Genomic DNA, 27,605 nt, shown 5'->3' on the forward strand with positions numbered 1-27,605 from the left:
ATGGGACTGAGCCTGCAGATCCCCGTACGTGCGCTGATGGGACTGAGCCTGCAGATCCCCGTACGTGCGCTGATGGGACTGAGCCTGCAGATCCCTGTACATGTGCTGATGGGACTGAGCCGCAGGCAGCAGAGAGCAGCTAGAGCGCCTCCCTGCTCAGGCAGGAGCTGTGGAGGAGAGGTCGGGCCGGCTCTGCAGTCTTCCTCTGTCCTCAATAAGCACATTTAATTTGGTAATTAGGGAAAACACAATCGATGGTACTTTAAAAAGAACAATGATGTGCTTTCCGCATCTGGTCATGTAAGCAGGGACTGGTCAAAGGTTAGAGTCAGGGCCAGTAAGGATGTTCTGATTTCATGATTATTCTAAGTACATAGTGTGACTAAAGTTTGCAATTAACATTGCAGTTTCTAAGGAAGAACTTGAAGAGGTTGTGACAATCATCTTTGCTTTGTCATCTAGGGAAAGAGGTGAGGCAGGAAAGGTTATTAATTTGGACATGTGGAAACTAAGGCACACAAGGCGTTTCTGTCTAATCCTTGTGTTGGGAGTCAGCGGTAGATATTGAGCTTCACAGACATGACTGTGCTCAGGACGCCATGCTCAGTGTGGGTAGAAAGAACGTTTCCTGATGCTCCGTGAGTCTAGAACGCTCCTTCACTGTAGCCTAATCCTGTGTTATTTTTAAAGAAATGAAACGGCGATTTTTCTCAATTTCATTCCCCCAACTTGGGGAGCTAATGATTTTCCTAAGTCAATGGCATTCATTGATCAATGAGTCTTTGCCAGATGATGTTTTAAAGTTCTGAGAGAAAATTTAAATGCAGTGTGTCTAATCAGACTCAAGCTAAGGGCTTTACGGTTCCCAGCCGATTTAATGAAAGAGCGTTTTCTTCTTTATTGGCTGGTCCTCCGGGTTTATAGGTTTGCTCAGATTGTGATTGTGGAATGATTCTCATATGTGGGGTGTTTAAGTAAAGCAACCTCAGTTGCTTTTACCTTATTGATCTTTTTAATGCACTGGCTTCAGTATTTAAATGAGTTTGAGTTTGTTTCTTTAATGGTCTTTCAATAAAGCTTAAGTTGACCTGGTTCTTTTTGCAATCACGGCCTTGTAATGGCAGAAAAAGAATTATAATAAAAATGAACTCATTTCACGTGGTTGAAAAGGTTACATTTGTATTGATTTTAGCTGTAATATAGTTAAAGTCCGTGATATGAAAAAAACAACTCGGCAAACACATCTTTTTTAGTACAGCGGCTCTATCAATATTACTTTGCCAGTAGGTTTTGGCAGCAATAACGATATTCAGGAAGAGGTCTAAAAATTGGCATTATCAGAGGACTGATAACCACATCCTTCAAATTCTGTTCCAGGTGAAAGAGCAGAAAGGTTTATGGGGAAAATTGTTATGTACAGAGTCGCTTCAGAATGTGGGATCAATTCTGTGGGTCTGGAAAGCTTCGTGATGGCCACTTCTGCTGGTTTGTACAAAGCAGCAAAACTCAGTTCCCTGGAAGCACTAGAGCTCCTTAGCGATACGTGTGGAGCCGTTCCAAGGAGCAGAATGTCGGGAGGGGTAGCAGGATCTGGTAGAGGTGGTGAGAAGTGAGGCAGGGAGGTGAGACTTCCCTCCCCTTGTGCCCCAGTCCTGCGAGAGTGTGCCTGTGTGCACTGAGTATACACATGGGTGTGTGCGCACAGGCACAGGGGCGTTACAGCAATATCAGAATGGAGGTGGGAGGATTGTTTGAGACCAGGAATTTTTCAAGACCACCCTGGGCAACAAAGGAAGGAGCTGTCTCCACTCAAAAAAGAAAGAAAAGAAAAGAAAAGAGAAAAGGAAAGGAAAGGAGAGGGAGAGAAGATTGGCTGGGCGTGGTGACGTGCACCTGTAGTCCCAGCTACTTAGGTTCAGGCTGGAGGATCTCTTGCACCAAGGAGTTCAGGGTTGCAGAGAGCTGTGATTTTACCATTGAACTCCAGCCTGGGTGACAGAGTGAGACCTTATCTCTAAAACAAACAAATAAACAAACAAACAAGTTATAACAAAAGAGCCTGAGAAATAATCAGCCCAGAAGGATTTGGACTTGGATCGCTCCCCAAAAGGCAGATTTGAACCTCATGGTGATTCAGACCCACTCTAAACCTCCTCAAATCCAGCGTTTTAGCTCCTGACCCTCTGCCTGGGTTCCCTTGGCAACCTCGGGAAGAAAGAATATGTTGCTGAAATGATCTGGGAAAGAAAAGGAAGAAGGCAGAGACTATTTCAGGAAAGGTTTGGTCTTCTTCCTCTCCTCAACATTATCAGCGTCTCCCGCCTTGACGTCCAATTCCAGGTCGGATCCCACCTTGGGCCCTTTACTCGTATCATTTCCATTAATCACATGCAGCTTTGTGGGCGCACGCTCTTACCCGCCCCACTTTATAGACAGTAAGTTCCCCGAGGACACAGAGCTGCTGAGGAGAATAGCCCAGGGGCCTGTGGGCTTGCAGAGGAGCTGGGCTGGCCTGAGGCCCACAGGAAATGCCCGAGACACTCCTGGGAGTGGAGACCTCCCGCCCCCCCATCCTCTCCAGCTTGTGTCGGCCTCCCCTACATTTTTGCTACGTTTCCTTTTCTCCATCTTCTGATCTGAGTTCTCCCCCTCTGGTAGCAGGATCCATCTTCAGAGGTGGCCTGGATGTTGGCAGCTGCGGGAACCCACCCTTCCTCTCCTACCACTGGACGGTGTGGCGTTCACCTGCCGGAGGTAAGAACACAAGTCCTGGCAGAAACGACGGCATCGACAATCGGAGGCTAATGCCATTGGTCAGCCGGGCTGTCAGCGCAGGCTCAGCTCTGCTGTGCTCACAGTGTGACTTCTGCAGGGCCCTGGGGGACAGTCCCAGGAAGGGTGCTCGGAGGGGGCCAAACTTATTTGTTTTACATATTCTCTAACTTCCACTTCTTTTTTTGGGTGTTCTTTCTCATCTTCTATTTTTAAAGTTTTTTTTTTATTAAGTCAAATGCACATAGATCATGAATACATTCATGCATATGTGGGGTACAATGTGCTGATTTTTTTAATACAATCTAACGTGGTTACATTAAACCAATCATCATAGCTTTCACCTCATTTACTTGATTATTGTGCCAAAATTTCTATGTTCTACACTTCACAGATTTGACTTGTACCCTTGTCCCATGCTCCATAGGTGTGATCCCTCCTTTTATCCTCCCTCTGTTCAACTAAAGTTTATTTTTATTTTTAATGATTATAGGTACAAAATAGCTGTGTTTATTTATAGGGTACACGTGTCCATCTTTCCTTTTGAACTGCCAGCCTGGGCTCTCTCTTCTACCCATAAAGGAAGATTTTATTCCCCTGCCCTCCAATGCTTTGATTATATTCCTCATCTCGAAGATAATAGAAGGGGGTAATTCTTTAACTGGCCAAGCGATGACTAGGGGAAGAATGTAAATCAAATACGCCCCAGAAAGCAGAAAGAACGTGCATATTGTCAGATGATTCAGGCTCATGGTGGGTGCACAGAATCCATCATTATTAGCTGGGTCCACTTATTTACTCAGTCACTCTGAAAATACATTTCAAAGTTCTTCTGTGTGCTCAAGGACAGAGCGCAGTGAGATGCACAAGTGTAAGAAAAATGCCTGGTGAACCCTTTGAGCACAGTGGCAAGCTGACATTTATATAAGCAATAGCAAGTCCTACCACACTCACCGTGTTCCACACTAGATGCAAATAACTGAGGCGATAACCCTGGACTCTGCACAAAGCCACCCGCCCCTGAGCTAGTTTCCCGAGTCCGTTTTCCCGCCCCATCCCCGTTGGTTATGGCTAATGACCACTAGAGGGCGTGGTAACACTAGCTCAGAACTCACTCTGGGCCCCTGTCCATCAAAACCCAGAGACTCAGTCTCAGCTCCTTCCCTCCCTCCCTGAGCAGAAGGGCAGCTTGAGACTCTGCCAACCTCAGACCGCATGTGGAGATGCATTTACTTTTCAGAGAGAAGATAAATTTATGTGAGATAGGAACCTGCTTTCAGTTACCTGTGCCTAAGAAACAACCCGCTCTGCCTATTGTGCTAAAAAATAGCTTGGAGAGTTATAATCTTTGAGAGCGATTTTAGCGCGCTGAAAATGGATATAACAATATAATGCCTCACAGATTGGACTTTAGTTTTCATGACAGACAAAATAGAAATCCAGGAACGTTATCTTCTTTCTCGAGAGTTGATTTATGTACTTGATGTGTTTGGGAAAAAAATGAACTCCCCAGCCTTGGGCTTGTATAGAAGCCTGGCTGTGTTCTGGAGCCGGGGAGAGGGCTGGCGTCTCCATCCCTGCCCTGGATCAGAAATTGCATTGCCACTGCTTCCCACTGAGCTGTAAGAAACGCAAAGCGAAGTAAACACATTTTTCTGGAGTGTAGGAATGGAGGCCTGTCTAGCCCTGAGTGCATAATTCATTTGCAGATGGAATTGCTTTAGAAAGGAAATGAAAAATGTGGACGTGTTGACATATTCATTATGAGTCTTTTTCTGCTTCCGATCAGACGGGCTTGATGGGCTAGAACTTATTTTTTCTGTCTAATTTTATGAAGGGCAAATATTGAATCCCTGTAGTAAAAAAGAAATAGGAGAATGTGGTCCTCCCAGTTGCCACCGCCTCCCAGGAAAACCTTTAAGGAACAGCTCAGTCCTCTGCGATTCATTCCTCCTTGTCCAGGACGATGCATTTGCTCCCTTTTTTGTTCTCCCTCAGCACGAGCTTGTGCCTGGATGGACCCTCTCTTCATATCTGTGGGATCAAGGGTCCCTTTTTCATTGGCGTGGGCCTGCAGAGGCCACGGCCACGCCACGTGCAGGGAATGCATGAGGTGCCCAGGGCAGGTTTAATGGGCTGAACTGCAGATCAGTGCAAAGGAAACTTAGTCCCAAAGACCTTATTGATAATGACCCTGACAGCTACTCCCTTACTTTTGCTTTTAAGGAAGAGAAGGGAATTGGGAAGGAACGAAGCATTTCACTGAGCCATAGACTATATTAGAATTTTTTTTTTTTGTATTTTTACTTACCAGCCTCCCCCCCAGCCACCCATTAAAAGAGATGAAATAAGGCAACAGAGATCTCAGTAACTTGCTAAAGAATACAGAGCTGTTAGGGAGGGAAGCCCTTTCAGTAAAGACCCCTTTTTGTTTGTTTATGTCTCAGTAACAATGTCTGAATTCAACAGTTGCAATCCATGGGGTCTGCTTGGACTGAGCTCATCCTCAGAGAGATACCTCATTTCACATGCTGTGGGCTTATCCCCAGCCCAAGTTACTAGCGTCCCCCTCTGTGACACACCTATTATTTACCTGTTGGTAGGGAGGCCAGCTTGTTAACGCCCCTTCTAGAGAAGAATTAGTAGGCACAGTTCTGTGATCTCAGGAGATGCATGTGGAGACTACGTGTGTCCTTTCTGCCATCCCAGGGTATGAACTCCTGGAGGCTAAAAGACACATTCTGTCCATCCCTATGAGCCCAGCCCCTACCCCCCAACTCACCATCGTCTCCCCAAACTTCCTGCATCCAGGAAGCGACTCAGCACATACAGAGTGTCCATAAAGTTCACGTGCAATTAAAAAAAATAACTATTTTATTTCCTTATTCCCCTCAGACTTCTTTTCATTAAAGTTGAATTAATTTGAGTTGCATTCCGCAGCAGTAAGCAGCCTGTGGAATGGTTGTGGTGATCACTTCGTTTTACCCAAGTCAGCCGGTTTTAAACATTCCCCCTGTGCTGTGGGCTTGGTGGTAGAGATGGGGGTGGGAGAGAGAAGTCAATTAAATGTCAGAGTGTGCAATTCTTAGGCCTCCCATGTGGTTTTAAGCAGAGGAAAGTGTTGTTAACAGAGATGTCCTGGACCATCCTCAGAACTTTTTGTCGGGCAAGATCGCCTCTGATACCTGTGATCCATGGCCCCTGTGATCCATGTCCTTGCTGCCAAGCAGGGAGGGGGTCTGAGTCCAAAGCTAGATGCTCCTTTGAAGGTAACAGCAAGGAGAGGAATCGAGGCTCTGAGAGTTAGATGTCTTGTTTCCCCATTTGGAGACATTTCACCAAATATTCCTACTTTCTATTCAAAGCCAAATATTAAAAACCTGCTAACACAGTTTCCCAAGGGCCAAGACCCCACCGCCAACCTGAAACCAGATGAGCCGTTACAAGAGCTAATGAGGTCCTGAGGTTTTTGATGTGTGTCTCAATTTTGAACAAGCTTCTCTGGATAGGTGGAACTAGGGAAGAACAAACCCTCTCTGACTTATACACAGACCAGATTCATGGGCAAGTTTCCAAAATACATAGCCCTCTCTCCTCTTCCCAGATATCTCCTCCATCATTACGGTGGGATCAAGCCATTGTAATGATGTAGGAAACTGATAGAATATTGACCTGTGCTCTCCAGAGAACTACACAGGAGTCAGTCTTCCATTAAAGCGGAAAGTTAAGTAGGAGTACACTGAGAATGCCACAGAGAGCCAGTGAGTGGGTAAAAGAGCTCGGGAAGGGAAGAAGCTGGAGACTTCAAATGCCTCATCATTATTCTTCCAACTACCTCCCTCTGTCAAGCACACCCGTACTGCACAACCGAGCCCCCGCGTTTATCATCCAGAGTAGATAAAAACTATATTAGCCAAGGGGAAGAAGTTACAGTAAATGTAATTTCAGGAGCAGGGCCCTAGGCTCACTAGGTCAGCTTTCTTTATTTGCTCTGACATCCCTAAAAAAATTTAATGCTTCCAAACAGTGTTATTTTCTTTAATAAAGGCCTGAACAACCTCCGATATTAAGATTTTCAGGAGTGTTTACATCTATCCGCTTTTTAGTATCATTCTTTATTGGCAAAAAGTTCAAGGGTAATAAAAGCACACATTTTTAAATAATTCAGTGGAACTTCAGTATCTAATTTCAGTCTGGGCTCCGTGTTACTATTGAAAAGAAGGATGCTAAGATGAACAAACAGGAGATTATATTCGTGTTTACTTAAAGAATCGAGCTGGGACTTTTTTTTTAAGAGACAGAATCTCACTTTGGTGTGTGATACTGTGTGCAACAGACACGCTGGCCTTAATGTTGGACCTCTTAAGTTCTTTTTGATCGTAGAAGTTAGGATTTTATGACCTCCCTTGAGATGCTATTAGGTCATTTTTTCCTAATGATGCCAAAGAAAGCACTAATCCCCTAAAGACTTGCTTTTGTGTAAATCTTTTGACACTTTTCAAAAGTTTATAAGGCAGAATTACAGAATTACAGAATTACAGGAGTGAGCTTGGTTCTCCAACCTGCTTGCAAAGATGGACTAAGAGACGGCTGTGTGAGTGACGGGGGCCACTGGGGAAGGAGTTGGCTCCGGGTTCTACGTAAGATCCTGTCTCTTGTGAGCAGAGAGACCTTGTTTGTCTCCTGAATTACCTAATCTCTGTTTCCTCATCTTTTTTTTTTTGAGACAGAGCCTCAAGCTGTCCCCCTGGGTAGAGTGCTGTGGCATCACACTCATAGCAACCTCCAACTCCTGGGCTCAAGCGAGTCTCCTGCCTCCGCCTCCCAAGTAGCTGGGACTACAGACGCCCGCCACAACACCCGGCTATTTTTTGGTTGCAGCCATCATTGTTGTTTGGCAGGTCCGGGCTGGGGATTCGAACCCGCCACCTTAGGTGTACGTGGCTGGCGCCTTAGCCGGTTGAGCTATAGGCGCCGAGCCTCTGTTTCCTCATCTTTATAATGACCGGACTTTCCCAATTCATAAGATTGAGAGTATCAATCTCTAAAAATATTTTGATATTTTGAGCACTCCACAGCAGTGTCATTAAAGGCCTCCCAAGCAGAGAGTGACTTTCTCTGGACTCAAGATGATGGCTTGAAACTCCTTACAACTGAACACATTTCCACGTGCAGAGAGTGGTGAACTGGTGCAGCCCTGCCCATCAAGGTTTCACATCAGTTAACGTAAATTAACATAGACCCTGCCCTAAAAGTCCACAAGTGAATCACTTTTCACTTTGTCTTTAATCAAATTACACCAACAATTCTTGATGAAACTTTTCATGTGCCCCAGACTACTGATTTTATGGCATTCAATATTTGTATGGGACTACAGACCATATGATATCATGTATCTGAGAATGTTTCTCCCGGTAATACTTTCTACAGAGCCCTCTCCAGTGGTATCCTTCCCACTCATGGGCTGGAAACAGGGTTCAGCCTACGAAGGGATCATTCTCCTAGCATTATTGTTTTACACTAAGTTCTCTTTTGGAATACACACACGCCCTTCCCTTTTGTATAAGAAATATTCTTCCATGTCCTCCCTTGCCCCTTATCTACCCGTCAGTACCCGACCCTAAGACTTTGTAGACACTGCACTGAACTACCGTACGGGCTCCTGTATCAATTCTGGACTAACAACTTTTTATCAATCTATTTGTACATTGTGCACAGTTTCCTCCATTAGAGTCTGCCCAACTCCAAGCAAGGGCTCTATCATTGCTTGGAGGAAATATCTTTCCAACTAGGGACACATGTATTGTACTGTTGTGTTGGAGAGATAGAAAGATATTTGTCTTAAGCCTCCGATTTTTTTGTTACAGCAGCTAACATAACCTCAACTGATAGACAAATGGGGGCCTTGAAGTGGGTGCTGCCAAAACAGAAACCTAAAATGTGAATTTCTGGCTTTGTGGTCATGTGGCAGGTAGTGCAGAAATGGATATTAGGGGCTGGAAAGACAGAAAGGCTAGTATGCAATAAAGTGTGCCATAACCTGTCACCTCACATCAACTGGAAGGCGGATGGAATGCCTCCAACCTGCAGCTTTAAGTAAGGTGCTTGGAAAGAGGCAGAATGGTCATGATCGCCAGGTGCTTTGGGCCACCTATTCAAGGAAGAGATGAGTTCAAGAAGGAATGGACCAGCTTCCACACATTCATGAAAGGGAATAGATAAAAGTCCAGAAATTTAGAGCCTTACATCAGAGAGTAAGAAATAACACTGCAAAAATCTTTGGCAAAAAAAAAAAAAAAGTGCTGTAAGATTTCCTAGTTCAGCAAACAGACTTAGCCTCAGGGGTAGGGTTCAAAGTAAGGGTCTTTTCACCCAAGCCTCTTGTGTTAGCTGGCCTCAAGTCGTGGTCATTACACAGAGAGAGCAGCACAGGCAACCTGGAAGGACGTGATTAAATAGGTCCCAGATTTGTGTCTAGGAAAGAGTCTGGGGTATATTAACAGGCACATGCAACTGACTGGAGCAAATAGATCAGAAGCCACCTTGGGCTTTGAGGGTATGGTATTGGCAAAGAAACAATAGGTCTAGTCTATAAAAGGCTTGTGAGCGTAAAACAACTGTAAGTGCCATTTGTAGCTGCAGGAAATAGAACCCAAAGTTGCACAGTTGCGAAAGAACATATGATCCCCAGTTCTTAATTCAGAGGGGGCCACAGCTGAGTACAGACAAGGCAGAGCATCCCCGAGCTTGAGAATGTCCCTGAGCTTGAGAATACTGGATGAGAATTTGGCCTGATCAAGGGACGCTTCCCATGGCCAAGAATGGGGGAGGGATGGGAGCTGGTGGCCTGGTGGGTCCTCAGAGGGCCTACCCAGCATGGAACACAGGGCTTCCCTTTTCTAAAAATACACATAAAATAAGACAGACTTTTATTGGGTTAAGCCACTGAGATTTTGGGGAGTTAATTTGCTACAGCAACTGGTGTCACCTCGGGTTTGCATCTTTGCAACCATCCCTTGCATTCAGCACTCTTGTTGCTGATGTTTTGACACTTCTTTGATAATTGTTAGGATTGATATACAATACATAGAATAATTAGCGATTGATACAACCGTTTTATACAATTTAGTTGAAGTTCTGATGAATAGCAGGTAAGAAATTATCCTCTTTATTTTAAGAAATAGAATTCAATGATTTTTTTTTTTTGTGGGGGGGTGGAATTTGCTTTGAAAATTCCTCATGAAAATAATCAATGTTGTGCTCTTTGTGGCCCGGGAACCTGGGGACCTAATCATCATTTGTTCCTGAGGACCTGGATTATTTTCTAAGAAAGGCCTTATTTTGCTCACAGGCAATCTGTTAGCTGCTTCTTGGCAAAGATAAGATGGCCCTCCAGTCAGACGAAAGCCAAAAGGATGCGTCCTTCCCATCTGTTCATCTGGTATTTAGAGAATATGAATCCTGAGTATCTATGCCAGACAATATCTTCCCAAACTCTCTATTGTCTAGCTTGCATTAAAACTCAAAAACACGTGATATTCGTGGATCACTGCTTAAAGAACACGTAGTTGACACGTATTTGTTTCTAGCTAGGTTTATCCTGGATCAGGTCAGCATGTCAGAAAGCTGCATGGTCTCAGCCCCGTCCCTGTCCCTGCCCCATCACCTGCTCTACCCCTTCTCAAAACTGGAATTTTCATGGGCTGAATTCCAGTGAGGAGCAGAGTGTTTGACTCTCAGGGGAGATGCAGCACCAAACAGCCTTGTAAGGACAGCGTTTGCTGCAGACCAGCTGCCAGAGGCATCGACGACTGTGAGGCTCAGGGCCTGCCCTCTGCAACCTGGAGGGCAATTGGCCTTCAATTCTCTCTACCTTTTTAAATAATCTGAATAAATACAGAAGAATGTCCAAATCTGGAATGTTTGGAGGGTGGGAACATAGGTATATGTTTTATTAACCTCCATGCTTTCTCATTTTTATTTTTTATGAGACAGAGTCTCACTTTGTCACCCATGGCAGGGTGCTGTGGCATCACAGCTCACAGCCACTTCCAACTCTTGGGCTTAAGTGATTCTCTTGCCTCAGCCTCCCAAATAACTGGGACTATAGGCGCCCACCACAATGTCTGGCTATTTTTAGAGACAGGATCTCACTCTTGCTTAGGCTGATCTTGACCCATGAGCTCTGGCAATCCACCTACCTCGGCCTCCCAAAGTGCTGGGATGACAGGTGTGAATGCCCGGCATTTCTCATATTTTTAAACTTGTTTAGTGTAAGAAAAATAATCTAACTCACTTTCTTATCAGTTAGAGGCACTCATTTTCAAAATTTCATAAGTGTCCTTCCAGATGTGTCGCTACTGAGTAAGGGTTAAGAGCTCGTGTAAACTTAGAAGTGTGGTGGTCCTGGGTTCAACTGTGCTGCTGCACCTCACGGCGCTCCAAAGGGTGAGTTATGTCAGATTTCTAGAGATTTAGTTTCTGCATCTTTAAAATGGAGATACTAATAATGGCCTGTACCTTGTAAGGTTTTCTGAGGATTTAATAGGATGTTATAAAGTGACAGCATATTACCCAGGATATCACTTTGCACACGTGGATCATGCCGTGTGCTGTGTCTGTCAGCAAATATAATCCACGGTATGACAGAAAATGAAAAAAAAAATAGTACAGAAAGAAAAGTTTCCGTTCTTTTTAGCAATTGGTGTATTTTACCTTTTGGGGTTGTGCACGTCTGACTGCCAAGATATTCACAGTCAGATTTATGCTCATAGTGAGACCGTATGACCTGAGTAATTGTGCCCTATCTCCCCTAGATTGGGACTTACTTTTGTGATTTCCTTTAATTCTTTACTTTATGTGCTCCCTGCGACCCACCCCCCACACTTAGATCCCTTGTGCAACGTGGTTGAAAAGAAAGAAAGAAGCAGGAATTAGAAGAGCGGAGGATCGCAGGCAGGCGGGAAGCAAAGACAGCAGGAGGGTGAGTCACAGGAGGCTTCGCGAAGTTGGTGGTTGACGCTCAGTTTTGGGATTCATGCTAATTGTGGTGATCTTTCATCACGGGCAGGAGTTTTTCAGGTGCTCTCTGCCTGTGTTCGGCCTGTTTACATTTCGACTGGCATTAAGCCTCCAGTTCTTATCCCTGACGCTACTGTGGGTTTTCATAAATGATGCCACCTGAGGGTTGTCCTGGGTTCTGGTTCACTCTGGTGTCTGGTAACTGCCTACGCCTGTTCTTTGTGATCTGCCAGGAGGTTTGGGCGCTTTGCTGTTCAGCTGCAAATGTTTCATCCAAGGTCAGTTTCCCTCCAGTGCTCAGCCCTGTGCAGAGGGTGTGTGCTGAGGGAATGCAAATTAATTCAATGTTAGCTTTAGCCACACTCAGCTAGGAAAGTAAACCTGCTCTTCAACTTCCCGTAAACACTGATCCAGATCATCTGAATCATATGATGTTTGAGCGTGTGTAAAGGCACGCACGTTCACCTTAATTCCCTAGGCATCATTTCATAGCACTTTAAAAATCTGAATCAGTCTTATTTTTTGTTCTTTGATTATAAGTCAATTTTAATTTGAAATTATTTGAATGGCATTGCCATTATATTTAATTACAACTGGGGCTATGGAAATAGGTAAAGAAGGCATGAATGTTTTATATTTTTGTTTGATTATAAAAATGCAACGCATGCTTCCCACAGAACATGAAGAAGGGCCGAAAACTCTGGAGGAAATAAAACCATTTATAATTTCTTGACACAGAAATTATCCCTGTTAATATTCTTATTGTATCTCTTTCCACACATTGTTGAGGTTGTAGAGGTTCTGGAGATGGATTTGTAGATGGTTTTAAGAATAAAATGACAGTATTTTGAGAGCTCTAAAAGCCTTGAAATTCCTTCTATGGTCTGCAAAGCCTCCAAAGAAGGCCGGATGTGGGAGCGAGGCTTCCTTAGATCTGCTTTCCACCTTACCCTTTTCATCCTCTCCCACCTTCTACCTTTACTCTCTCCCTCCCCTCAGAAAAGGGAGGACGCTGGAAGACGGTGCCTGGATGGGAGAGGCTGGGCTGAGAAAGACAGGGACTCCCAGGCTGCCAGGTCTTTCCCACCTGCACCAAGCAGGCTGAGGGGCCGGCCTTCCAGACAGGTCCAGAGATCCCAAGGCAGTCACCTAACACTGCGTGACGGAGCCGGAGGGAGAGCAGGACTTCCCACGCCTCCAGGTACAGTTCCCGGGGCAGAATTCTGCCCTGTGGTTTGGGGTAGCCCTGGTTTGCCTCTTCCCCTACCTCTCAGCCTTGCACATCTCCTTCCCTTTACTGCAAGTGAATTGTTCTATTCTCTTGGAGGAGTTTCCCAATTCCCCACCCTAATCCTGAGATCCATTAGGGACTGCCAGGCCAGGGTTACCCCCTGATCCCAACAGGGTGAGGACAGGACTCAAGCCAGGTAAATCAGAAACGCTCTGCAGCTTTAAAGTTAGAATCAGGAAACCAGGACCCTTTCTTCCAGTAGCAGAGTTGGGAAGACTGAGCATGACATTCCTGGGACTGTGTCCCATGATGTGTGAGTTTGCAGGAACAGGCAATTAGCCAGGACTCAGAGAGAGGTGAGAGGTGGAGATAAGGGGGAAAGAAGAAGGGGGGGGGGAAGAGGGAGATGAAGAGAGAGAGAGAGAGAGAGAGAGAGAGAGAGAGAGAGGCCGGCCCACTGCTATATTCTGGTCCATAGTTTTAATCTTGCAGGTTCCCTAGATTCTCTTCCCACATTTTAGTTTTCTCTTTCTTAAATTCTATAATTCTAAGACCTACCCTAGGAATTTTCCCTAACAAACTAGCTCTGTCAATTGTAACCCAAAGAATCTTGAGCAACAGAACCAGACTCTGCCCCAGACCTTCTCAGCCCTGATTCTCTGCAGCTCGCAGTCTCCCCACCACCTGGATTTCTGCCTTGCTGTGCCTCCAAAGCCCTAAGTTCTTAAAACTGTGCACTTGTCTCCCCTTGCTCAGGTCCAGCTGGAATTCACTGTGAAAGAGGCTAAGGGCTCACCTGTAAGAGTCTATGGCTGTGGTGGCTCCCTCCCTGTTACACTGTCCTTAAAGCCAACTGCTTGGGTCTTTTTAACTTTTAGTGTTATTGTGCATTCGCAAAATGGTTAGATAAATTGCTTTCTTTGAAAGAGGCGATGGATTGGATGGTTTAAAATAAGAAAACGTCTCTAATCAAAGGCCCATGATGACAGTTTTGATAAGATGGTATACCACCGTCTGTCTGCTGGGCTTGTTGGCCTTTCCAGCTAAAACTCGCGTCATGGTTATAAAGCTGGGCTTCGTTTACTCAATAAAGAATTTGCGCCCGGCCTTGTGTGCAGCTCAGGGACTCTGGATCACTACGAGATAGCCTCATCACACCCCGTTTGATTGACGGCGCAGTAAGCTATAACAGCATGGTCGTTTTCCTAGCAAAGACCTCTCCTTAAAATGCCCTCTAGCACTTACTGCTAAAGGCCACGTGCAAACTCCATATCAAGTTATGAATTTGACATCCACCAGTGCTCAAAAGAGACAGGGCTTGTGCCTTTTCTTTGCAACCCACACTTCCCGCAGCAACCTGCCGCATCGGAATGAGGGCTGAGAGGCTGCTGAACTCCTGCCAGGTGACACTCCACTTTCCTGACACGACAGTGTCCTCCTGCTGTTCTCCTTCCTGACAGGGATCTATTCTGAACTCCTTCTAGAGAACACAGTGACAGTTCCCATCCTTGATCTTTTGGCTTAGCTCCCAGGGAGACCTCCTCACGGTATGTTTTATTCATGGGGTTTCCAGGCTGGTTTCCTCACTGTAAAAGTCAGTAGTGGGGCGGGGGGCAATAAATGAACCTGGAGTCAAATTTGAGCCTCATAATAAAACCGAACTTCACCGGGGGATGGGGGTGGGGAGAAGCCAACAACCGGAGACTGAGATTCTGGGGAGCAATTGTGTTTGGCGGAATTTTAAGGCAAAGCCTCTGCAGAGAAAAACAAAACAAAACAAAAAACCCCAAACCGAATTTAGTTCTTCACATTGTGTTGGATAGTGGAAGAAGTAGGTCAGAGAAACCGAAATAGCCTTTGCTGGGAAACAGGAGTGTCAGGTGGCTGAGAAGGAGGTAAATAAAGATGGTGTGTCGGACAGAATGAGTGGACGGGTAGCTGGGTGGGTCTACGGCCGGCAAAGCCTCAGAGAATACACAGAATAAATATCTGTTCTATTTCTCCCTGTAAAAAGTGTCTGCACCGTCGATTTCATTGTTGCCTTTCCTGTGAGACTTATGTGTCTTTCTACTTCACTATCACACACGTGTAGGAGAAAAGTGTGACAAACATCTCTTCCCCCGGCTGCACCCCCAAAGCAAAACCGATGGCCACATATTACAGGAGATAGCAACTATGATGCTGTATTATGTATAATTTTCACGCACACACACATATGTGTACCTTGAGAATGATGGTCTTCTCGTGACGGGTGATGTTTACACTGTGGGGCTGGCCGTTGGCCATGTTCCTGTGATCGACGTCGATGTTGTAGGGATCTCGGGTGCCACCCAGGTTGTACCGAATCTGTAAGTTTCCTACAGGAGAGAAAAGGAAAGAAACTGTAATCTCTGCTGTAGCTTTCATTTTAATGTCACTTCCCCCAAATGCTGCTGGGTAGGTTTATAGCAAACTGTCCCCTCCCTTCATGGCCATTGACATTGTTCTGGTTTTGAATCCAGATTTACTATCTCAGAGGCAACTAGTCCAAGTTGGCCGCAGCACCAGGCTCACGCATATTTACAGTCTGCCAGCAGTGACCTCGGTGACCACCATCTCTGAGCAGAAGCAGCAAATGGCCTGAACGATCCACGTTGGGATTGGACGTGGAAATGAAAAATGAGGACTTATACAGTACAGGACCCGGCGATGCCTGCGGGCCCCACAAAACTCCACGAGACGTGAGAGATAAATGAGTGCCGAGTGCAGGGGTGGTCTCACTCCACCAGCAGAATGTGGCCTTGGGCATCGGAAAGAACCGTGATTGTAGGATATTAAAAATAAACATAATTTTAAAAGATAAATATGTGTGATTTGGGGTGGCCTCACTGAGACCAAGAAAGAAAGCAAAGGGGTCAATTTGATTTTAGGTTCCAAATGAACCAAAGGCAAATTAAAGGGAACTTAAAGGGAAAGATGGCTTCCCGCAGGCCCCAGGCCACTCCTGCCCCGTACGGACAGTTCATTTTCTCCGGACAACCTATTCTTGTTTTCCTCTTGCCTTCCTCCCTACAATGACAAATGACATTCAAAAAGACTAATATGACTCCTTTTAGTTAATCTGCACAGCAAGCACAACTTTTATTTCTTATTTATGATCAATCTTTAAAGACATCAATTTTTTAATCTCTCTTTTTTGACTCCAGTTGTGATTTTCCTATTGTTAACAGCCATTGACATCTCAGGGTTTAAAAATGGAGCCAGAAGTTGAGCAAGAGTTTGACCCCCTGCAAACCACCTAGTGGATGCCACCTGGCCTCTTTCCGTTTGTTTCTAGAGGAAGAAAACTGATGCTCTGATTTGTAAGTTAGAAAATAAAACGTGATAATTAAAACTTAGAGAGAAAACAGAAAGAAAAAAAGTCACTTGAAATTCCGCCATTCAAAGAGAACTACTCTGAACATCTTGGCATTCTGTTTCCAGACACTTCCCTGAAGTCGGTCTCTCTCTCTCTGTCACTCTCTCCCACACACACCTGTGAGCTGCTGTCCCTCATTTCAGGATTCTAGCTTTACACTTGCCACTCCCAGCACCAAGTTCCTGGAGTTGAGAGCATTCAGGAGAATAATCAAAAGCTAATTGCATTTCCTCACTTTTGTTTTCTGAACAAAATTCAACACACTCTTGTTCTTTCTGAGTCTTACTTTAGCATCATACCCTCGATTCCTTTGCCTATCACATTTCAGCCGAGCACGAATGGTTTTGTCTCCTGGTTTGGTCTAAATTCCTGCGGTGTCTGCATCTGGGGGCACCCACAGGGGTGCGGTTCCATGCAGAGCTCCTGCTCAGACCTCGGCTGGGTCACTGCAGCCCACTCAGCCTCCTCTTCGACAATGATCACTCCTGACCCCATCTCACTCTCAAGTGTGCCCTCTCCTCCTTTGCTCTTCTTTCCTACAAGTCCCACACCAGAAGCTGTGCACATCTGCTGCTTCCAGATCCTGCAGGGAGTCCCCTCTGGGGGTCACTACTCCACAGGGGCCACCTACCCTCGCTGGGCCTCAGGGCCCCGGAGGAGCAGGGCAGTGGTAACTCTCAGGCGGCACAGACGCTCATCCTCACCTTCTCCTGGAAACGTGGCCTACTGGGGGCTTCTAGCACCGGCTCCCTGGTTTTCCTTCTTGATGTTTCTTCCCTTGTTTTGGCCCCATGACTCTTGTGGTCCCCGAGGACCCATCCTTCAGCATGTCATTTTCTGGGCCTTGGAGCAGGTGTGTGCCCATCAAACCCCAGACTCGTAGCCTCATCAGACTTCTGTCCTGAACCCCAGGATCTGTCCACACAACGGCCCCTGGATGTCTTACTGGTGACCTCACGCTCGACACATGCCAACATAGCACAGATCCTCTGTCTCAAAGGATTCCATCACCATTCCCCACATTTTAGTAAATCTCTAGCCCATCTTTCTAGTTATTCTTGCCAAAAGGCTCAACTCCCCTCTTTTCCCTCTAATACATGTATAATTTGTCAGCAAATCTTCATGCCTGGATTTTCAAAGTATTCCCTGACTCTTACCCGCTCGTCACCTCCATTTCTACCCCCTGGGCCAGCCATCTTTGCCTGGATTACCGTAGGAGCCTCCGTACGGCCCACCTTGCCTCTGTCCTTACCCCGACCTGGCCCCGCCCCTCAGATTCCAGTGTCCTCTCCCACAGCGGCCAGAGGGATCCTCTGCTCAGAACCCTCCTGTGGCTTCCCCATAATAGTTCTTAGCCCATGGCATACTATAGATTGTACTCAATTTTTAAATTGTCTGTTATCTCTTGCTGAAATGTCAGCTCCGTGAGAGTAAGAATTTTGGTTTCTGTTCTTCATGCCTATTTCCCCAATATCCACAGTAGTGCCTGGTCCATAGTAGGAGCTTTAGAAATACTTGTTGAATGAGTGGTTTCCTTGTTTCTATACTTTCTTCTTCCCAATATTTTCTTTGAAAAAACAAAGATCTTTTCAAAATGAATAACTGGTTATTTAATTGGGTCATTTAAAACCCTTTGAAGTCTTCCAGTTATTCATGGGATAACGAAATTCATTCTTAATAGAGCTTATGCTGTCCTGATTTGAGTTTCATTTCTCTCTCTCCACCTTCAAGCTATGTTGGACTTACTTCTCTTATTGTCTAGAAAACATGATTCTCCTTCCTCAGGTGTACCTCAGGACCTTTGCATATGCTGCTCCCTCTCCCTGAGCATTTTTCTCTTCATCCCTCAGTGTTTAACCTTCGTTTCCCCTTTCATCTCAGTAGCAGTGAAAATATTATAATGCATTGTTTGGGCATGAAGGGGCTGAGCAGGCAGTTGCTGGGCCACATGCATAAAAACATTCTTAAAAAAACTTGATTGTCTTCAGTTTTTACTTCCTGATTTCTTTCTAGTGCTCTGACATCATATTACCCTAGCCAGCTGTTTTAATGCACAGTTGTGTTGATTCATCATTTATCGGTTTCTTTAGAACACATTTATTTAGCCCAGCATGTTCTCAAGGTCTAACGTGGGCTTTCCGTCTGGGTGCAAGTCCGCTGCTAATACAGACAACCATCCTGATCAAAAGATGGCGAAGGCTAAGACAGTCAAGGGAGCTCTGCCTTTGGGGGTGAGAGGTCAGAGAAACTGGTAATTATGCAAAAATCGGACATTTCCCTCCCTCCCTGCTGTGTTTTTGTCATTGATACCTTTGTGCTCTCAGCTCTATTATCAGTATTAAGTTGTTTTCAAGATTTTCTTTTTTTCTAGTTTCCTTGATTTAAAATTCCTAGAATGGTTTCATTTAGTGATAACAAAAATTATTTGCTTTGAGAAAAAAAATGACTTGGAACTTTAAACATATATATTGTGAATATCTATAAACAGTAATGGCAAGATCCTTGAAGAATCAAATTTAAATAATGTGTTTGTTCCTTTCAGATAATAGCAGAAGAGGACCACTAAGCGATGGTAGGGAAAACGTTAATATTTGCCCGTTAAAATAAAATATTATTCAAATGGAGAGATGCTTCACTTCCTGTGTCTCATGTTTGCCTCCCAAGTGAATTAAAGCAGCTATAAGGGACCGCTTTTTTATTGGCTGCAGCAAATAACACGCTTAACAGATTTATCCTCTCTCGGTCATCATCATTATCATCAGCAAACACTTACAGGGCACCTGTTGTAGGCTGGGGATGTGGTGCTGGGAGCTTTTCATCTCTCTGGGAAGACAGGGCATATTTATAACAGAGACAGACAACAATAGAGTACATTAAGCGCCAAACAAATGACATTGAAAATAAGTACCGTAGGAGTTTAGAGCAAGAAGTCACTGAAAGGAGACGAGACTGGATGTGGGCCCAGAGTGAAGGGCAGGAATGAGAGAGGGAGGCAAAGTGTTTCCAGGTAGGGGAGGACCATCGGGAGCACTGCGGCTGTGAGGCCAGGGCCCAGATGTGCATTGGGTGGCCGAGGAATAGTGAGTTTCTTGAAAAAGGGGTGCTGAATATGTGACAAATTTAGATTAAATTAGTGGACTCTTGGATTCCACAGTGCTCTAATGAGGGAGACTATTTTACAGAAGAGCGAGCTGAGGCGTGGCACTGCTGGCTGGCTGCCCAAGACAGCTGGCAACAGGCAAAGCGGGTCCGCAGCCAGACAGTCCGGCGCTACAGGCCAAGCCCTTTCCCGTGAGCCCACTGGGTCTGGACTGGAAGGTTGTGGGATTATGGAGTCTCTTTGTTTTTGCTGGAGGGGGGACTATTGAGTCTGCAATAAGGATATTATGTAATATATGATATGCAGTATAATAGATATAGTTTAATATATATGATATATATAGTATGTAGTATCTCATTAAACAACGTCCCCATGCTATGGTCTGGACATCTCCTCCAGGACTCATGCTGAAACTTAGTCAGTGTGGCTGGATTGAGAGGCTTTGACCTCGTGGATGGATTAACCCATTTATAGATGGGTGAATTAACGGGTTAATGGATTAACAGCTACCATGGGACGGAACTGGTGGCTTGGTAAGAAGAGGAAGGCAGACCCAACCTACCACGCTTGGCCTCACCCTGTGAAGCCCCGCTCGGCCTCAGTGCTATGGAGCCCCCACCCAAGGAACGCCCTCGCCAGAGGTGGCCCCTCAATCTCGGGCTTCCCTGGCTTTATAACTATAAGAAGTAAATTCTCTTTCTTTGTAAATTGTCTAGGTTCAGATATTCCATTAGAAACAACAGGAAAGGACTAAGACAACCCTGGCTTGTGGGGGTAAGGAGGAGGCAGAGAGACGGATGGAGATGGAGCTTTCCAGTGGGTGAGGTGCAATGCCGTCCCATGATGGGGCTGCAGCAGGGTCCCCCTGATCCCAGGAGACCTGCAGGAGGGCGCCTCCAAACCACCACCCCATCCTTTACCCAGGTGCCATTCAAATGTAATTTTCTGGAGGTGCCATGACATGAACAAGCCTGAGAAGCACTGGGGCAGAGGACATGTGCCCCAGAGAGCCACCGTGGGGACGGAAAGGACACTGTGGCAGTGGAGTCCATAGCACATGTCTGTCTGCTGGTCACAGAAGGGGAGGATGGAGCTTGGTGGGTGACAGAGTTTGGGACCTCAGGCATCCGAGAGGCAGTAGGTGCCGGTGCTGTCAGATCTAGGAAGGTCTGGAGGGCTGGGCTTTGGGGAACAGTGAGAAGAGCTTCCACCACATCCAATTTGAGGTTCGAGGGCTAACAGGGCATTTAATGAAGACTTTGTTTTGATGTAGGCCTTATTGATGATGTTTCCTGAATGAATTCCTTGACTTTTTTCCTAACTTTAAATTTCAAGTAATAAAAACAAAATGTAGTGTTTGAAGTACAAAAGAGAGAATTTTCACTAGCAGGTGAGGTTCTGGCCTCACGACAGAAAGGAACCGTCCGGCTTTGTTTTGTTCCACAGACACATTCTGCAGAGAACTTGGCACCTGGACTCAGATGCCCATCACCCAGGGGCAGTGCCATCACTCAGCCTCTGCACTCCGGCTGGGCCAGCTGGAGAAAGGGGACAATAAGAGCAGCTTCTACATGGAGTTGTATGGCTCGTAGGAATTAATGCATGGCAGACACTCAGGAGAGTGTCAGGGAGGCACAAAGCATCATCAGATGGTGGCCACATCCCCAGAATTGATTAATCAGTGCTCTCGCGCACAGGCACAAGTTGGGGGGTGGGAGGCGGCAGTCTGCCTGTGACGTCCTGAATACCCCTGGCGACCAGATTTTAGTGTGGCAGTGACTTGAGGGGCAGATAATACAGTACACACAGGGCACTTCCATCAAATTCTTGACAGTCTGAAAGTGACAGCCATCCTCCAGGACAGGAATGTGAGAAGAAACCTAAGGCGTCTTACCTGTCCCCTGGGAGATTGGTACACAGAGGTGGAGAACATCAGTGAATTAAGAATCTATTGAGTCTGATACAGAAGAAACAAGCTGGTGAACCCCTGAAGAGTAGGGCTCCGTCCTTTTTCTTCTGTGCCTGCCCTTACTTCCCGACTTTAGTTACTATTTTTTCCTGATTAGAAAAGTGATGCTTGTTCAGTGCTAATGTTTGATATGTATTACTCAGGCTGGGCGCGGTGGCTCACGCCTGTAATCCCAGCACTCTGGGAGGCTTAGGAAGCTGGATGGCTTGCGCTCAGGAGTTCGAGACCAGCCTGAGCTAGAGGGAGACCCTGTTCTTGGGGCCCAGGAAATTGAGATTGCCGTGAGCTATAACGCCACAGCACTCTACACAGGGCACAGAGTGAATAAAAGAAGTATTACTCAGGGGAAAAAATCATCCACAGTCCAAGCAACAGCTGTGCTCACATTATTGCTTTTTTTAATCTATAGATTTTTTGTAGAGCCAAACTAATATACATTCAAGGGCTTATCTTGTTTATTTATTTATTTTTAGTTTAACATGCTACATAATGTTTCTCCATGTCATTAATCTCTTTTCATAAATATTATTTTAATAGACACATATAATATTCTATAAAATGGTAACTCATACTATGTTACTGAAGTTGAATGTCTAGGTTCTTTCTAATTTTCACAAATAACACTATGCTGAACATCCTCCTGCTGAATCTTTGATTTTTGGATTATTTCTTTGGGGATCATTTCTGAAAGGTAACATCCTAGGGAACATACTTTTCCCTCCATCTTTTACATTGCCCAGAAAGAGAGAGAGTTTGAGAATTTACTATTTTTAAAACACTCAAGCTGAATTAGTAATTTTTGGTTCCCACGGAAGAAAATCTTGATCTTTCAGATGCTACAGTGTTGGAATTGTTGTCGCGGAGCTGGCAGCACTGAGCAGTGGGAGAGAGCGCGTGCTCCTTCTCGGCTCATAAATCTCCCTGGGAAGAGAGCTGGGGAGATCTGTGCCTGCAGTGCGCCTAACGTATTTTTATTGATAACAAAAGTGATCTTACAACTTTAAAGCATGTGTGAAGGCAGGTTTTCAGAGAGGGGATGGGGTCCTCCTTACACCCCAGGATGCTCAGGCTTCCATCAGAGGTCACTGCTGAAGGCTGCACACCCATTTGTACCCTAGTCTCACTAGGCTGTCTGTGTCAGAGACCTATTTTTCTCTGGCACAACACGTATTTGATGATCAAGATGCTGAGGATACTACAAGTGCAAATATACCCTGTATTATGCAACCCTCATGCCAGAGATAGAATTTAGGAATGTAAAATTCTGAAAGGCCTTAGGAATTAAAACATTTGCAATTTTTGTTTCTACTGACACTTCAGATGCTCTGTAGGACCCACCGACGCGCTGCCAAATGTCAGGACAATTCACTGGCTGACAGAAAATTAATTTTGCAAATTCAAAGGCTGCTCTCTGTTCAGCTCAGGAGGGAATGTATTTAATAGGAACACAGAGTAATCATCATACAGCCATCCAGCTCACCCTCCCCTAGTGTGACTCTTATAAAGACCTCAACATGCCTTACAGACCTTCATTACTGCAGCATGTCACTGCAGAGCACCCAACTGCAAGGTGTTTTCCTGACTTTCACTTAGAGAAATGACGGTGGAAGAAAAGTCACATGACTCGCTCCAGACTCTTTCTGGAACATTCTGTCTGCCCAAATTAAATGGCGGAAGGCGTAGGCATGCTGGTCCTTACCGGTGGGTTTGACGAGAACTGCCAAGAAGTCTGTGGTGAGGGAGCTGACGTACAGCAGGATGCAGGGCGCCTTGGTGGTGCTGAAGCTGAAACGGATTTCCTCGTGGGCCAGGTCCTCAGGGGGCTGCTGGTCCGGAGAGGCCTCTGTTCTGCTGCCTGCATCTTTGGCACTGACGGTTGGTGCCTGGAAGTTATACCGTAGCCACATCCCCTCTTCAAAAAATGCGCCAACATCTGTTTAAAAAAAGATAGAGAGAGAGAAAATTCAAAAACGAGGAGAAGTCTGGTGCCAATACCAGCAACATTGGAAACTTGAGGAGACGGTTGATTTTATGGTGGCCCCACAGCAGTGCACGGAGGACAGACACTGGCTCCAGGAAGGGGTCAGAGCGAGTTCTTTCACCAATATGATTATTCCATCCAGAAAAAGGCATGTAATAGAATATGAAAATCTGTAAAATTTAATGGTAACGGCAAAATTTAAAAAACTGAAATTATACTGGCCAAAAATTTCAGATACAGTATTCAGACCAAATAGCTGATTTTCAGACTGAAGAGATATACTGAAAAGAAAGGCAGTGTCACAACACAAACGCTCGATGTAAGGAGCCCCTCGAAGCATCAGAGACTGAATTTGCTTTGGGCAGGCACCCAGGAAAGCCCTTAAGAAACGCTCAGCCCTCGGGGGCTTTGTGTCCAGGGTTTACAAGCACAAGACAGAGCACTGGGCACAAATTGGCTGTGCCATTAATTAGCTGTGTGGCCTTAGGGGACTTAACCAACTTCTCTAGGCCTCTTATTTCATCTGTGAGGTAGACAGTAGTTAGCACTCAATAAATAATACTTATTACTATTAAGAGATTGGAAGAAAGGTGACTATTCCTCCTGCGTTCGCCTTTTCCTGGAACCTGTTCAGTGCTAACTGTCCTACAAGCTCCTGCTGTCACCTGCTTTTGGCTGCCCCCTTGTTTACTCACCAATGTTCTGAGTCACCCCCAGCTCCCTGTGAAAAGCTGAGCCACCCTACAAAGGTTCGCCTGGTTTTCATAGCGACTGTCCCAAGGTCCTCTACCTGAGCCTTTGGAAAGCACTCTGCACACTTCATTGCTCATGGAACCCGTTATTTGCACAATGCTTGACATCCCACTAAATTAACACGATGCAGAATACGTTTTACTGCTCCACATTATAATTGATAGGAGAGGGCAACTTTTAATAGGCATTTTCCATCTGGGAATTTTGACATTTGTTCTTGAAGAGGCCAACACAGAGCAGGGGGGCCAGATGCCAGGGCTGCACCTTGGCCTTGATGGCAGCCAGCTCGGGTAACTTGGGTCAATGGCATGCAACACTCTCACCCTCAGCTTCCTTCTCTAAAGAATGGTGGTTGTGAGGATTAAATAGGCCGTGTAGAACTCTGAGCCTAGTGCCTACATTTGTAAGTGATCAATAAAGTCCAGTTAACTGTTATTAAAAAACACATTACCATTATCAGTGGTGAGTGACAGATGCCATACCCTGTGCCCCACCTCATACCACCACAAATAGTTGTGGAGTTGTCAGAATCAAAATGAAATGACTAAACCTTAAAGAAGAGAAAACACTGACAAACAGCCCCGCAGAGGCCATGGGGAGAGAGGGTTCTCATGCTTGCCTGCCAGTCAACAGAAACTACCAAAACAGATGCAGACCACATCCCTGCACAAAGACTATGGCCCCTTTCACAAAAAATACTTCTGCAAAGACATCTGCCTGGCCACTGTCCCACCTGGGACTGGTGTCAATCTTGTTACTGATTTTTGTAGCATAGGACAATTATTTCTAAATATTCTTTAATTTTCCTCACTTTTCCCCTTAAAAGCCTTTGTCTTCCTTTCCTTCCTGCAGACATGCACAGTTCACCATGACACACGCATTCCCATTGTAACGCTCTGTGCCCACATAAATACCTTTTCTTTTAGAGCACTCAGTTGCTCCAGAAATTTACCATGGCACTCTTACAGGACCACTGCTTCTCACTGAGTGGTAATGAAAGAGTTCAGTTAACTGTAGGCTCTCTTCCCCAAGGACTTTTGCAAATGTGCATGTCAAGATGCCTGTTGGGGTGCCTGGCATGGGTGCATGGCCTACAACGGGTGCGTCCGTCTTACACAATATTAATTGTCAGACCCCAAATGCCAAAAGTATCCTGCTTGAAAAACACAGGATTGAGCAAATATGCCATTCATCAAAATATGGTCACTTGCCATCTAGCAGTGGGTGTGGGAGGAGACACAGCAACTTTGTGAGTATAACATGGTACATTGTTGACTCAGGTCTATGCGCAGAGGACCTCATCTCATGGCCTGAACAGCCAGACTGAGCTTTCAGCAAACATTTCCTGGGTACACCAATGTGTGCTGAACACACAGGTGGGGACTGAGGTTACAGTCCTTGCTCTCAGGGAACTCCTGAGCTGAAGGAGGATTCAGACATAGAAATGAGAGTGCAGAGGGGAAGTGCAGCATCAGGTAGACTTGGGGGCCCTTGGATCTCCAGGGGCCGTGGAAGACTTGCTGTGGGAAAGGACATCTCAGAGCGAACCCAAAGAACCAGAGGCGGGCAGCCATGTAGAGATGAAGGGAGAGAGACCAGCTCTCTAGCGGAGAGAGCAGTGTGCGAAGTTGGCGGAGACGAAGTCTGCAGCCTGAGGCACCACGGCACCTGGACCAAGTTCATGTGCTCAATCCATATGTGCCAGCTGCTGCCACACTTCAGACTGGGTGTCAAGGACACAGTGAGCAAGATGCAGGAAAGCCCTGAACTCAGTGGTTCAGAGTCCAGTGGGACAGAGAGATACTCCTAGGATGGGCCACTGCGACTGTGTCTACCAAATGGCAGGGAGGGGGAGCAGCGGCGGTGTAGGGCAGGTGGGGTGGGCCACCAGGAGCAATCACGTGAGGGGTTCGCTTTGCCTCAGAGAGCTTCTGGCAGAGGACAGATTGAGTCATGTGGGGATGAAAAGGCAGAACTGGGGCTCAGAGGGAGGGGCCAGGCAGCTAGAGGAAGAGGGCAGAGGATGCAAACAAATCTGGGCAGGGCTGACAGGAGGTGCAGGGACAGGCCAGGAAGCAGGTGCAGCAGTCCAGGGTGCTGCGGTGGGCAGTACCTCGCTGGCACAGCCTGGGCTCCCTTCCCCGTGCCCAGGCTCCCCCTAGTAACTCCATGCCCAGAGCCAGAGCTGCAGTCAGAGAGCATAGGTTGGAGTCCCTGCCCTTCTCTCAGGCCCCCTGCCTGGGAGCCCACTAAAATGCCAGGCCCCAGGCCCAGAATTTAGCCCAGATGTTCTGACCCAGGGGCTCTTGAGGACCAGCACTTTTTAACTGGCTCTCGGGTGGCACTTCTGCACACAGGGGTTTGAGATCCTGGGAGTTAAAGCAGAGGCTTCTGCAGGGGGAGCAGGTGGCTGTACGCCCCCTGCCAGGGTGAGACTTTGAGACTTTGTGCGTTTATCAACTGAACTGGAGGAAGCCATTCCACAGCAGATCATGAAGGGAAATTCAGAAATGTAAAGATTTTAGATAAGCAATTCAAAAATATGCCTCAGAGAAAACTTTCTCTGTATTTTAGAGTAATCATTAAAAAGCTTTACAGATTTATGTCATTTTTTGGAGGAAAAGATAGACCATGCTTAAAGTGTTATTCTGAAACCACATCATAAACCAACTGTTAAACCAAGGCCTGGGAGTGATGTGAATCTTTTAAGGTTCCAAGTGGCAGATTTACAGCCGTCATTTCATTGTTTCAGATCGTGTTAAGGAAATGCCAAATCAGGGTACTGTGGTATCTTTTAGGAAAGTAAGACTTCCATCCCTTCTGAGTGAATAACTAACACTAATTAAGAAGTCTCCCAAAACATCATTCCCCTCACTCAATTACCAAAAACTAGGGACTGAGAAGGCTTGAGTTAAGGTTTTGTAGTAATATGAGATAGTCCATTTTATAATATTCATTTTTTAAAACAGAAAAATAGTGTGTTTTGTATTTAAGTATTCTAAGATGTATTATAAAGAGGTTTCATCTAATTATATCACGTTTCTCAAAATGTTGAAATACATTATGCCATTTGGAGACTTGGGATCCCAGAAGTGACGGTTAATTTTCAAGGAGACACGTAACCTTAAATTATTGATTTCTTTGTTGTCAACACAGATCATATGTAAATTATCTGTAATTGAGGAAAAAAATTGCAAATATTTGAAATAAAATCCACAAATTATTCATCCCAGAATAATATCATAAAGATATTCATTCCTCATCTAGCCAAATCCCTGAGGCTTACAGTAGAGAAACACCCCCCCAAACAAACTAAACAAACCCCCCCCAAATCCCCTCAAATACCTGGCACCGCCCCCTGTTATTAAATTGCTTCAAGTG

At 45.6% G+C, this 27,605-nt stretch overlaps 1 protein-coding gene across 2 annotated transcripts in view; it reads right to left on the minus strand.

Moving 5' to 3' along the window:
* CNTNAP2 (contactin associated protein like 2) overlaps positions 1–27,605 on the minus strand; it is a 1,940,687-nt gene that overhangs the window by 123,110 nt on the left and 1,789,972 nt on the right. For both annotated transcript variants that reach the window (XM_012806491.1, XM_012806492.1), the window contains 2 exons: positions 23,190–23,423; positions 15,248–15,381 (listed from right to left, as the gene is read on the minus strand). In XM_012806491.1, the coding sequence (XP_012661945.1) occupies positions 15,248–15,381; positions 23,190–23,423 (368 nt within the window). The remainder of the gene's footprint in view (positions 1–15,247; positions 15,382–23,189; positions 23,424–27,605) is intronic.

This window comes from Otolemur garnettii, unplaced genomic scaffold (genome assembly GCF_000181295.1).
Source record: "Otolemur garnettii isolate 467f Iridium unplaced genomic scaffold, OtoGar3 scaffold00053, whole genome shotgun sequence".
Taxonomy (NCBI): domain Eukaryota; kingdom Metazoa; phylum Chordata; class Mammalia; order Primates; family Galagidae; genus Otolemur; species Otolemur garnettii.